At 43.2% G+C, this 13,265-nt stretch overlaps 1 protein-coding gene across 4 annotated transcripts in view; it reads left to right on the forward strand.

The window, feature by feature from the left end:
* The window catches only part of OSMR (oncostatin M receptor), a 68,419-nt gene that overhangs the window by 38,188 nt on the left and 16,966 nt on the right, over window positions 1–13,265 (forward strand). For 3 of the 4 annotated variants that reach the window (XM_086361505.1, XM_086361506.1, XM_086361507.1), the window contains exons 5-9: window positions 4,507–4,776; window positions 6,052–6,175; window positions 6,705–6,856; window positions 9,192–9,334; window positions 11,419–11,572. In XM_086361505.1, coding sequence (XP_086217631.1) covers window positions 4,507–4,776; window positions 6,052–6,175; window positions 6,705–6,856; window positions 9,192–9,334; window positions 11,419–11,572 — 843 coding nt within the window. Of the gene's footprint in view, window positions 1–4,506; window positions 4,777–6,051; window positions 6,176–6,704; window positions 6,857–7,525; window positions 7,788–9,191; window positions 9,335–11,418; window positions 11,573–13,265 lie in introns of those variants that run through there. The other variant, XM_086361508.1, reaches the window with a different exon arrangement.

Raw genomic sequence — 13,265 nt, forward strand, 5'->3', positions numbered from 1 at the left:
TCTCCTGTTCTGTAGGTTGCCTTTTTCTTTTGTTTATTGTTTTCTTTGCTGTGTAAGAGCTTTTAACTTTAATTGGGTCCCATTTGTTTATTTTTACTTCCATTACTTTAGGAGGCTGATCCAGAAAGATATTGCTGTGATTTATGTCAAAGTATGTCTTGCCAATGTTTTCCTCTAGGAATTTATAGTATCTGGCCTTACACTTAGGTCTTTAATCCATCTTGAGTTTATTTTTGTGTATGGCATTAGTTAGTTCAGTCGCTAAGTCATGTCCGACTCTTTGCAACCCCATGTTCTGCAGCACGCAAGGCTTCCCTGTCCATAACCAACTCCCAAAGATTACGCAAACTCATGTCCATTGAGTCAGTGATGCCATCCAACCATCTCATCCTCTGTCGTCCCCTTTTCCTCCCGCCTTCAATCTTTCCCAGCATCAGGGTCTTTTCAAATGAGTCAGCTCTTCACATCAGGTGACCAAAGTACTGTAGTTTCAGCTTCAGGATCAGTCCTTCCAATGAATATTCAGGACTGATTTCCTTTAGGATGGACTGGTTGGATCTCCTTGCTGTCCAAGACTCTCAAGAATCTTCTCCAACACCACAGTTCAGAAGCATCAATTCTTTGGTGCTTATCTTTCTCTATAGTCCAACTCTCAGATCCATACATGACTACTAGAAAAACCATAGCTTTAACTAGATGGACCTTTGTTGGCAAAGTAATGTCTCTGCTTTTTAATAAGCTGTCTAGGTTGGTCATAACTTTCCTTCCAAGGAGCAAGCATCTTTTAATTTCATGACTACAATCACCATCTGCAGTGATTTTGGAGCCCCCAGAAATAGTCTGTCACTGTTTCCACCAGATGCCATGATCTTAGTTTTCTGAATGTTGAGTTTTAAGCCAACTTTTTCACTCTCCTCTTTCACTTTCATCAAGAGGCTCTTTAGTTCTTCTTCACTTTCTGCCATAAGTGTGGTGTCATCTGCATATCTGAGGTTATTGATATTTCTCCCAGCAATCTTGATTCCAGCTTTTGCTACATCCAGCCCAGCATTTCTCCTGATGTACTCTGCACATAAGTTAAATAAGTAGGGTGACAATATATAGCCTTGATATGTTCTTTTCCTGATTTGGAACTAGTCTGTTCCGTGTCCAGTTCTAACTGTTGCTTCCTAACCTGCATACAGATTTCTCAGGAGGCAGGTCAGGTGGTCTGGTATTCCTATCTCCTGAAGAATTTTCTTCAGTTTATTATGATCCACACAGTCAATGGCCTTGGCGTAGTTAATAAAGCAGAAGTTTTTCTGGAACTCTTGCTTTTACAACAGATGTTGGCAGTTCGATCTCTGGTTCCTCTGCCTTTTCTAAATCCAGCTTAAACATCTGGAAATTCATGGTTCACGTACTGTTGAAGCCTGGCTTGGAGAATTTTGAGCATTACTTTACTAGCGTGTGAGATGAGTGCAATTGTGCAGTAGTAGTTTGAGCGTTCTTTCGCATTGCCTTTCTTTGGGATTGGAATGAAAACTGACCTTTTCCAGTCCTGTGGCCACTGCTCAGTTTTCCAAATTTGCTGACATATTGAGTGCAGCACTTTCACAGCATCATCTTTCAGGATTTAAAATAGCTCGACTGGAATTCCATCACCTCCACTAGCTTTGTTCATGGTGATGCTTCCTAAGTCCCACCTGACTTCACATTCCAGGGTGTCTGGCTCTAGGTGAGTGATCGCACCATCATGATTATCTGCATTGTGAAGATCTTTTTTGTATAGTTCTTCGGTGTATTCTTGCTACCTCTTCTTAATATCTTTTGCTTCTGTTAGGTTCATACCATTTCTGTCCTTTATTGTGCCCATCTTTGCATGAAAATTTCCATTGGTATTTCTAATTTTCTTGAAGAGATCTCTAGTCTTTCCTGTTCTGTTGTTTTCCTCTATTTCTTTGCATTGATCACTGAGGAAGGCTTTCTAATCTCTCTTTGCTATTCTTTGGAACTCTGCATTCAAATGGGTATGTCTTTCCTTTTCTCCTTTGCCTTTCACTTCTCTTCTCCATGGTTATTATTGAATGGTTTGTGTTGGAAATGAATAGAGATCATTCTGTCATTTTTGAGATTGCATCCAAGTACTGCATTTTAGACTCTTTTGTTGATTATGATGGCTACTCCATTTCTTTTAAAGGATTCCTGCCCGCAGTAGTAGATATAATGGTCATCTGAGTTAAATTCACCCATTCCAGTCCATTTTAGTTCGCTGGTTCCTAAAATCTCGATGTTCACTCTTGCCGTCTCCTGATTGACCACTTCCAATTTGCCTTGATCCATGGACCTAACATTCCAGGTTCCTATACAGTATTGCTCTTTACAGCATCAGACTTTACTTCCATCACTAGTCCCATCCACAACTGGGTGTCGTTTTTGCTTTGGCTCCGTCCCTTCATTCCTTCTGGAGTTAGTTCTCCACTCTTCTCCAGTAGCATAGTGGGCACCTACCGACCTGGGGAGTTCCTTTTTCAGTGTCCTTTTTGTCTTTTCATACTGTTTTGGGGAAACAGGCACAGACAGAAACTTGTACGCACCAGGACCCAGGAGAAAGGAGCAGTGACCCCACAAGAGACTGACCCAGACTTGCCCGTGAGTGTCCAGGAGTCGCTGGCGGAGGCCTGGGTTGGCAGTGGCCTGCTGCAGGACTGGGGGCACTGAGTGTAGCAGTGCCTGCATGGGACCTTTTGAAGGAGGTCACCATTATCTTCGTTACCTCCACCATAGTTTGACCTTAGGTCAAGTAACAGGGATGGAATACAGCCCTGTCCTTCAATAGAAAATTAAAGATTTACTGAGCATGGCCCCACCCATCAGAACAAGTTTCCCTCTCAGTCAGTCTCTCCCATCAGGAAGCTTCCATAAGCCTCTTATCCTTCTCCATCAGAGTACAGATAGACTGAAAACCACAATCACAGAAAACTAACCAATCTGATCACATGGACCACAGCCTTGTCTAACTCAATGGAACTATGAGCCATGCCATGTAGGGCCATCCATGATGGATGGGTCATGGTGGAGAGGTCTGACAGAATGTGGTCCACTGGAGAAGGGAATGGCAAACCACTTCAGTATTCTTGCCTTGAGAACCCCACGAACAGTATGAGAACAGTATGAATGGTGTTAGAGAATGTTTTAATTGCGTTGTTTTACATGTAGCTGTCTGGTTTTCTCAGTACCGCTTATTGAAGAGACTGTTTTTCTCTATTGTATATTCTTGCCTCCTTTGTCATAGATTAATTGACCATAGGTGAGTGGGTTTATTTCTGGACTTTTGATCCTGTTCCATTGATCTGTGTTTCTGTTTTTGTACCAGTGACATACTGTGCTAATTACTATAGCTTTGTAGTATAATCTGAAGGCAGGGAGCCTCTTTGCTCCAGCTCCTCTCTGTCTTAAGACTGCTCTGGCTACTCAGGGTCTTCTGTGTTTCCACACAAATTTTTTTGTTCTGATTCTGTGAAAGATGTCATTGGTAATTTGATAGGGATTGAATTGGATCTGTAGATTGCCTTGGGTAGTGTGGTCATTTTGACAATATTGATTCTTCCAATCTAAGAACAGGGTGTATCTTTTCATCTGCTCCTGTCTTCTTTGATTTCTTTCAAGGCTGATTATTCCTAATCCCCAAAGCACTGGCTCTCAACTAGTTGCACATAGAATCACCTGGGGACCTTAAAACAAAATCCTACCCCTCAGGCCACTCCACTTGGGTGACCTCAGTGATGGCAATGTTAGAGCTCTGGTGGGCCAGAAGCCAAACTGAAGGGCATGAAGTGATCAGGGGGTGATGACAGCTTAGTGATAGGCAGAGGCAGCTCCTTGGGGAGTGGACGAGCGAGTGGAGAGGAGGCAGGAGGCAGGCATGGAAGATGATGAGTGGGATATACAGAAGGAAGACGGAAGTGAAAGGAGATACTTGGGTGACTGGCATCTGAGAAGCTGGAAGAGGAGTGATTTACAGGGCATTTTAGAGATTATGAGGGACACGTGGCTTGGATGCTGGGCAGAAGCTGGTGGATGTGACTGTGGCTTTACCACTTGCAGGGTGAGCGAACTTGAGCTCAATCCTGCCTGTCCCATTGCTGTGAGGTGGTAAGGATGACAAGAGAGAAAATACATAAGCACTGAACATGGGACCTCCTACATGGCTAGCATCAGTAGAGAGCAGCTACTGCTGTCCTGGAAACCAGCTGATCACCAGCAATAATAGGGTCATCCTCAGGGCCACAGGGCGACAGTCACTGTGCTGGCTCAGCAGTGAAAGCCAGAGCAGTGGTGTTCCCGTAACGATAAGAGTGATGGTACACAGGACTTTTTTGCACACTACAAAGTTTATAGATTTTTAGGTTCCTGTTTTTTCTAGGAGGTAGAAAAAGCTAAGGTTATCTGTTGAGAGTGAGAGAGGAGGGGACTGGTTTGAATTTGAGCCCAAGTCTCACTGAGCTGTCTTCTCTTATCTTGCAGCCCAGAATTCACTTGGAGATCATCCATTGTACGTTTTCCCTAAAGATAAGCTGGTGGAAGAGGGCTCCAATGTCACCGTTTGTTACATTTCTAGGAACCATCAAGATAACATATCCTGTTATTTGGAAGATGTACTGATATATGGAAGACAACTTGATCAAAATGTATGGGCATTCGAGTTCAAGAACGTTTCTTTCATTAGGAAAACTGGAACCAATTTCTATTGTAAGGGCCAAGGTGATCCAGAGGGCGTCGTTCTTTTGGTCTCAAGTGAGTGGACCCATTCTCTGTGACCCCCTCTTCCCATTTCCTGTGGAAGAGATCAAATCTTCTTTCCCAGAAGAAAGATTTCTACTTGTGGCCTCAGTTGACTTTTGTTTTCCAAGCCTTCTAGGACAGTCTCTGTCAAGGATATTCTGAAGCAATACTTGTCGGATTTCCTGTTGTTTTCTTGAGCTTACTAAAATTTTATTCCTAGAAAATCGAGTGATAAAAAGGAGAAAGTTCAGGTCATGACCTGGACCACTGAGAAAATATCCTGCTTTGTGTGAGCCATGCTGGAATGACCACAGGATGGCAGGGCGGGGAGGAGAGAGGCTACAGGCTGGATGGCCCTAGAGAGGCGGCCCAGGTCACGGTCGGAAGACCCGGGTTTGAATCTTCTTCCCGTGCCTGGGTGTGCCGTCTTGGCCAAGTTTCCCCCTCTGTGAGCCGGTCTAGTAATGATTGTGAGGATCACAGGAACACGGGCAGGGCTGTACGATCAGTAGCCGCACACGCAGGACTTCAGCAGACGAGGCCTTTGCTGCCCTTAACTGGGTGGTGAAGGGGAGGGAGGCAGCCTTGTACTTTTCTTGTCGATCTGTGCATGCTCCCGCTCCCCGACCTGCCGTGGCCTCCTGTGTTGTCTCGAAGCCTCCGCCCTCCCCCACACAGTGGGGCAGCACGAGCGTCTCCTCCCTCCCCGCTTTCCCTGCCACAGGCCATCTCCAGTCTCCTGGGCGCTCGCTCACCCATACTCCTTGTGTGTCCTCTCAGAACAGCAGTGCCTCGGGGACTTGGAGATGCCACGCGTACGTTCCTTAGAACTCGCAGTCCTCAGCTGCTGAAGTTAGCGGGTTCCCCAGATCTGGCTTCCTGGCCTCCCAAGCACAGCCCAGGCTCTCGAAGCCACAGCATCCAACACGAAACAGCAGGCAACACTGACTCTGTTCATTCATCACTGGGCTCATTCTGTCTGCATGTCGCCAGACTGCTGAGTGCTTGCTGGCCAGCTCTGGGGCTACCAATGCAGACCTCACACTGTCACCCCCACTGTCCCTGGTGACATCCCAGCAAAGCACCAGGGAAGGAGGGAGAAGGGGCCAAGGTGAGGTACCCGAATGTGACTTTCTGGAGCTGCTGATGCGCTGGCCTCTGTTCAAGTAAACTTTTCAGTGTTCAGAGAAACTCTGTGGCCTCAGATCCCAAAGAGAGCTTTCCATTTCACTTGTGTTTCAACAGAGGGCTTCTGCTCAGTGTTTCTTCTGCTTTTTCTTTGGACAGAAGTGCTTGAAGAGCCCAGGGACTTTTCTTGCGAAACCCAGGACCTGAAGACTTTGACCTGTACTTGGGATCCTGGGAATGACACTGGCTTGATTCAACTGCCTTCCTACACTTTATTTGAATCGTAAGTGAGCTCTGGGTACATTAGTGACAGACTCTCCCTTGTTTGAGGTGCTTGTGACAACGTATCAAAAATTTTCAACAAGTATTTTCAGACAACCTTGCCAGGGTCAGGAAGAAATCCTTAAGGGGTCACAAGTATATAATACTTTCTATCCAAATTTTGTGACAGGAAAATGGAGCATAAACATAATAAGACCATTAGTTGTGAATCTTAATGTGAAATAATTCCATATGGTGATCTAGATCTACCTGACTTCTAACTTTTTAAGAGTACCCGAAGTAGTAAACTAAGGAAAGTTTTCACCATCCACGAGGGGAAGTCAGCAATTCATCCTTACATATGTAACCACATAAACCAAGTTTTTTGAAACAGTATTTTCATCGTCAGTGTTTGCTGGTGATGGATCGATGCTGTTCTGTGGAACATAGTTTGAAAGCCACTGAACGTGTCCCCCAGGGGATTCAGGGACACACATCTGTGTTGACAGAAGTGTAAACCCTGAAATTGTTGTGTGTGTGTTTTTTTTAAGATTTTCCGGGAAAAAGACACTTTGTAAACACAGAAACCGGTGTGATTGGCAAGTAACTCAAGACTCACAAGAAATGTATAACTTTACACTCGTGGCTGAAAACTACTTTAGAAAAAGAAGTGTCAGTATTCTTTTTAACCTGATTCATGGAGGTGAGACTTGAGTGTAGCTCACTGTGGTCACTGGCGTAGCTTTGTTTGACACACTGTGTGATCAAGTAAATGTGCTAGAGATCTGTGCCTCTTTCACGTCCTAGGTGGAAGTTTTAGTTTGTAACTGTTGTTCACGCCACGCTTCTCTTCACGGGTGCATGCATGGCCCATGGTCCCTATTATGTATTTTTGTTGATAATGTAATAAATGCCAAGGAGCTTACCTCCAATTCAAACTACAAATCTGACAATAACTTATGTCGTCTCCCATCCCACAGCCCCCTGTCCCGCTCCCTCCACTACGGAAATGACAGATTTATTTTGTGTGTGCTTGTGGATATATTCTCATTTCTTATGAAATCCTGTTTTTATTTTGTTTTAATGCATATCAGAGACATCAAGCTATATGTAATAGTCCTTGTAATTGTTTTTATGTAATATTAAATTGCTAACACTTACTCATATTATTCAGTGGTGGTGTAGTCCATTTATTTTCACTTTTATTAAGTATTTCATTGTGTAAATATACAGTATTTTATTTATGCATCTCCTTTGATGGGCTCTTAGGTTGTCTCTGAAAAGGTTTATGCTCTTGGATACAGTGTTAATAAGAGCATTTTGATATATATATATATCCAGTAAACACCTATAATTGTTCTGTTGTTGTGTGTTTTTTTTTTTTTTTTTTTGAGTGTATACCTATACCTTACCAAATGGCTCAGAGGTTAAAGCATCTGTCCGCAATGCGGGAGACCTGGGTTCGATCCCTGGGTCGGGAAGATCCCCTGGAGAAGGAAATGGCAACCCACTCCAGTACTCTTGCCTGGAGAATCCCATGGACAGAGGAGCCTGGTGGGCTACAGTCCATGGGGTCACAAAGAGTCGGACACGACTGAGCGACTTCACTTCACTTCACTTCAAGAGTAGAATTGGTGAGGACTCAGAAAATGTAAATGTTCAACTTACGAGATAATGCCAAATTCATCTCCAAAGTGGTTGTGGCAGTGTGTTCTCTCCAAATTGGTATTGTCGCCCTTTTCATTTTTGTCAGCTGAGTGAACGGAAAGTGGCATTTTGTGATGGTTTTGATCTGCACATCTCTGAAGCTCCATATCTCTGTCTGTGTTTTGATTACACCCCCTCCTCTTTTATGAAATGTAGAATCTTTAGTCATGCTGCTCATTTTTTCTGGAATGCTTGTCCTTCTTTTACCGTCTTAATTCTACAGATCATTTAGATTTCAGTTTAATTATCACTTCAGTCAGTCAGCTAATTACAGGGTGATGCCAATCCAGCAGGCACTTTGGATCCAGCTGTGAACAGGATTGAGTAATTGCCCCTAACTGAGTATATGTGCTAGTGTGTGCTGGGGGAGAGGGTGGAGAGGGGGTGTGGAGACACGAAGTAAATGTATAAACAAGTTAAGCACTGCACTCCTGTGAAGCAGATAGAATTGAGGTAGGAGGGTAGAGAATGCCTGGGCTGCTGCTTCAGCTGGGATGGGGGCGCTGAAGGGTGAGAGGCAGGAGACCTCTAGGGCACTTGGAGCAAAAGGAGTGGGTTAGAAAAGCTCTTGGGACGGGAACAGGCTCTGGGTGTTCCAGGGACAGAAAGAACGTCCTGTGTCTCTCCTGTGAGAGAAAGGAGCTTGGAGTGGTGGGCAATGGCCAGGTCACACAGCAGCTCTGGAAGGGGGTAAGATGGAAAGTGTTTTTATTTCAGATATTCAATTGCTATTTTTCAGTTCTAAAATTTCCATTTAATTCTTTTTTAAAAACTAGTTTTTCTCCACTGAGAAGTGTTTTCCTTCATTTCAGGTGCATTTACTTTTACCTCATGGATCTGTTTTAAAGTCTTTAATCGTTGTAGCTTCAAGGGAGTCATCTTGATGCATGAGTTGATATCTGTTGACTGACTTTTCCCTTTGAAATTGGTGGCATTTTCTGTTTTGTGGTTTTGTTTTGTATGTCAAATGATTTTGGATTGTATTCTTGCCATTGTTAAAGTTACTTTGGTTAGACTCTGGATTCTGTTATATTCTCTTTGATGGGCTGCTTCTCCAAGTTTCAACTCCCCTCTACGTTCTTTTCTGCTTTTGTTTAAGAGTCCTCAGTTTCTTTTTATATTTTTTCAGAGTTTCTAATATCATCAATGAGAGAGAAAGGCTGTAGTTGGCTTACTCTATCTTAGCTGCAAGTCTGGTTTTATTTGTCATTTTCTCAAAAATAAGCAAAAATGCTTATTGGGTAAAACATTGAAAAAATGAAGTGCCTATTTACCGAAGTCTTTTTGGATCTTTGCTTGAGTTTGTTTTATTTTTTAATTTATTTTGGCAGTTCATCCAATGGCTCCCTATAGCTTGTTCCCTAAAAGTGTCAGTGCTACAAATGCCACCGTGACCTGGAAGGTATACTCCATAGGAAGCAGTTCTGCACTTTTGTGTCAGCTTCAACTCCTTGGTGAAGGAAAAGTGATACAAGTAAGAGCTTAACTTTCTATTTTCAAAAGTTTCTTTATGTCTAAACAGAGACCAGTGAATATAAAATCTCTTGAAATTTTTATTTCTGTGTGGGTTCAAATGGAAGGGATCATCTGTTTACAAGGTCCAGGAATGTTACTCAACCAGTAAAGGGAATGAAAGTGGGTCATTTGTAGATACTTGGATGAACCAGCCTGTCATACAGAGTGAAGCAGTCAGAAATGGGAAAACAATGATCATATATTAATGCATAATGTGGAATCTAGAAAATGGTGCAGATGAACCTATTTCCAAGGCAGAAATAGAGATGCAGACATAGAGAATGGACATGCGAACATGGGGGTGAGGGGAAGGAGGAGTGGAATGCTTTGGGAGACTGGGATTGACATATATACCCTACCACGTATTAGGTTGGTGCAAAAGTAATCATGGTTTTGCATTGTTGAATTTTACTGTTTGATATTAGAATACATTATTAAATAAATGTGGTTATGATAGGCATCATTTTAATGTGCACTTCTCACTTTATGTTTTTTGCTAATGACTTATGACTTGCAATTTATTTTATATTTATTTTAAACTAGGGAAATGATGTTAGACAAAAGCAAATTCAAGCGATTTTCTTATTAGAGTTCAAAATGGGCCATAAATCAGCAGAGGCAACTTGCAACATCAACACATTTGGCCCAGGAACTGCTAACGAGTCTATAGCACAGTGGTGGTTCAAGAAGTTTTGCAAAGGAGACAAGAGCCTTGAGATGAGGAGTGCAGTGACTGGCCATCGGAAATTGACAATGACCAACTGAGAGGATCATTTTACAACTACAGGAGAAGTTGCCCAAGAGCTCAGTGCTGATCATTCTATGGTAATTCAATATTTGAAGCAATTTGGAAAAGTGAAAAATCTCCATAAGTGGGTGCCTCATTAATTGACCAGAAATCACAAAAATCATCATTTTAAAATGTTGTCATTTCTTATTCTATGCAAAAACAATTAACCATTTCTTGATCAGATTTTGATGTGTGACGAAAAGTGGATTTTATATGACAACTGGTGATGACCAGCTCAGTGGTTGGACCTAGAAGAAGCTCCAAAACACTTCCCAAAGGCAAACTTGCACCAAAAAAAGGTCGTGGTCACTGTTTGATGGTCAGCTGCCTGTCTGATACACTACAGCTTTCTGAATCCTGGCAAAACCATTACATCTGAGAAGTATGCTCAGCAAATCAATGAGATGCACTAAAAACTGCAATTCCTGGCATTGGTCAACAGAATAGTCCCAGTTCTTCTGCACGGCAATGTCTGAATGCACATTGCACCACCAATGTTTCAAAAGTTGAATGAATTGGGCTGTGAAGCTTTGCCTCATCCCCTGTGTTCACCTGACCTTTCGCCAACCAACTACCACTTCTTGAAGCATCTCAACAGTGTTTTGCAGGGAAAACGCTTCCACAACCAGCAGGAGGCAGAAAATGCTTTCCAAGAGTTTGATGAATCCCGAAGCACAGATTTTACACTACGGGAATAAACCAACTGATTTCTTATTGGCAAAAATGTGTGGATTGTAATGGTTCCTGTTTTGCTTAATAAATATGTGTTTGAGCCTAGTTATAATGATTTAAAATTCATGGTCCGAAACCACAATTACTTCTTCACCAACCTATATAAAATGACTAGTGAGAAGCTGCTATATAGCACAGGAAGGTCAGCTTGGTGCTCTGTGATAACCAAGAAGGGTGGGACGATATGAGGTGGGAGGAAGGTCCAAGAGGGAGGGGATGTATGTGTGTGTGTGTGTGTGTGTGTGTGTGTGTGTAATGTATATGTATAGATGATTCATTTCATTGTACAGCAGAAACTAATACAACATTGTAAAGCAATTCTATTCCAATTAAAAAAAACAAAGGTCCAGGCAATCAATCATAAACCTCTAGAATTTAGAGATATTTTTCCTCAAAGAACTAGTTGTACTCCAGGTCTAGGTGTTCTGTGTGTGATTTGGTTTTATAATAAAGTGTGCTCACTGGTACTTCTGACTTCTTCCTCCCCACCTCATCTTTTTTTTTTTTTTTTTTTAATCAAGCAACACAATATCTCCGTCAGGGTGAATGGTGAGTACCTCTTAAGTGAACTGAAGCCGGACACAGAATATATGGCCCGTGTACGCTGTGCTTATGCCGACCACTTCTGGAAATGGAGTGAATTGATTAGCCAGAACTTCACCACAGCTGAAGCTGGTACGTTTGGCTCCCTGACATCCCAAGAATCTAAATGGACTGACAGGAGATGGGTGGGCTTCCCTGAGAACTTCTGCTTGTACCAAAAACTCAGGGGAAAGTGTTACAGCAGAGGCTGAGTACCATCTTTAAAAAAAAAAAGTGAATTCAATGCCTAACGCAGTGTGGGTGGGAAGACATCTGCCTCAGACATTTATTTGCCATCCAAGTTATTTCTACTGAACATTTTCTCTGGGGTTTTTAGTTTTCCAAAATGGTTTCTAAGCTCCTGGTGTTGCTGGATTCCTGTTGAAACTGGGGCTCTGTAAATAAGTATGAACTTTTCATTCAGGCGTGGGGACAAACAGTAGCATTTGTACTGAGGAAAGCACTGATCTCATAGAAAACAGCCTTGGGCTGTGTCTGGAAAGGTAGTATCTGGAAACTTAATCATCATTGTTAAGTCCTTCGTTCCAGCGACAGCAAACTGGGAGCTTTCTCGTGATGCTCTCAGAGGTTGTTTCCTCAATAATGACTAAACAGAGAGTTTTCCTCCCAAATAACTATGTTTTAGACCACAAGTATTGCTCAGGAGATGAGATGGCCCAGCCCTGCATTCATCTCCTTCCAATCCCACATAATAGTCATGCCATCGCCCGGCTAACGCATGAGGCCGCCTGGGCCCGTAGACTGGGGAGACGCGCCAGCTTGCAGTTAATGAGCAGCAGACATAACAACAGTAACCGGAGCACGGAGTGTTTAGTATGTGCCAGACACCGCTCCAAGGGTTCCCAGTGTTTTCCTCAAATCCTCCCACCGCCGTGCAGCAGGTCCTGTTGGTCTCCTCACTCAGTGGATGAGGCCCGGGAGGCACAGGGAGGATGAGGAGTTTCACAGGCCCCGCCAGCAAGGGACTGAGTCAGGACTGCGGCTGACACCCGGGTCAGTTGACTCCAGAGCTTCCCCCTCACCCAGACTGCAGCCTGCCTCGTGTGTCTCTCAGGGGTGTTATTACAGCTTGAAGAGCTTGTGGACTCAAATCCGGGCTGTTTTGCTGCCTAAGGAAGGATTGTATATATTTGTTTGATTCTATCTTGTTATTCATGTCTGCAGGCTGTGGAGTTTTTTTTTTTTTTTCTGTTTCAGCCTGGAAGGGACATTTTAAAGCACTCTGACTGAGGGGGTAGCGAGGGCACCAAAATCCACACGTGGGCTGGTCTCCAGAGGTGCTCAGTAGCCTCTTCCCCTCGTCAGCCCCTCCAAGAGTCCAGTCATTTTTTTCTAGTCATATAGACCCCCTAAGAATCCTTGGAGCAGAGAGCCCCATTCCTGATGGTAATGTGGTGTATTCCTCAATTATGGGCTTCCCAGGTGGCTCAGTGGGTAAAGAATCCTCCTGCAGTGCAGACAAGAGATGCGTGTTCAGTCCCCAGGTCAGGAAGATCCTCTGGAGAAGGAAATGGCACCCACTCCAGCATTCTTGCCTGGAGAATCCCATGGGCAGTGGAGCTTGGCAGGCTATAGTCTATAGGGTCGCAAAGAGTTGGACACAACTGAAGCAACTGAGCAAAGAAGATTTGCTTTATCCTAATATTTTATACTTTAATATTGCTTTGGGGTTATTTTTTTGCAAGTGTATTCCAAAATTATACCTAAAACTTAGTGGAAAGAAAAAAACTTTGCATTTTTTTTTTAGCATTTTTGGTAACTAGTT

The sequence above is a fragment of the Bos grunniens genome, chromosome 20 (genome assembly GCF_055505025.1).
Source record: "Bos grunniens cultivar Pamir isolate PY7600 chromosome 20, Bosgru_T2T1.0, whole genome shotgun sequence".
Classification (NCBI taxonomy): domain Eukaryota; kingdom Metazoa; phylum Chordata; class Mammalia; order Artiodactyla; family Bovidae; genus Bos; species Bos grunniens.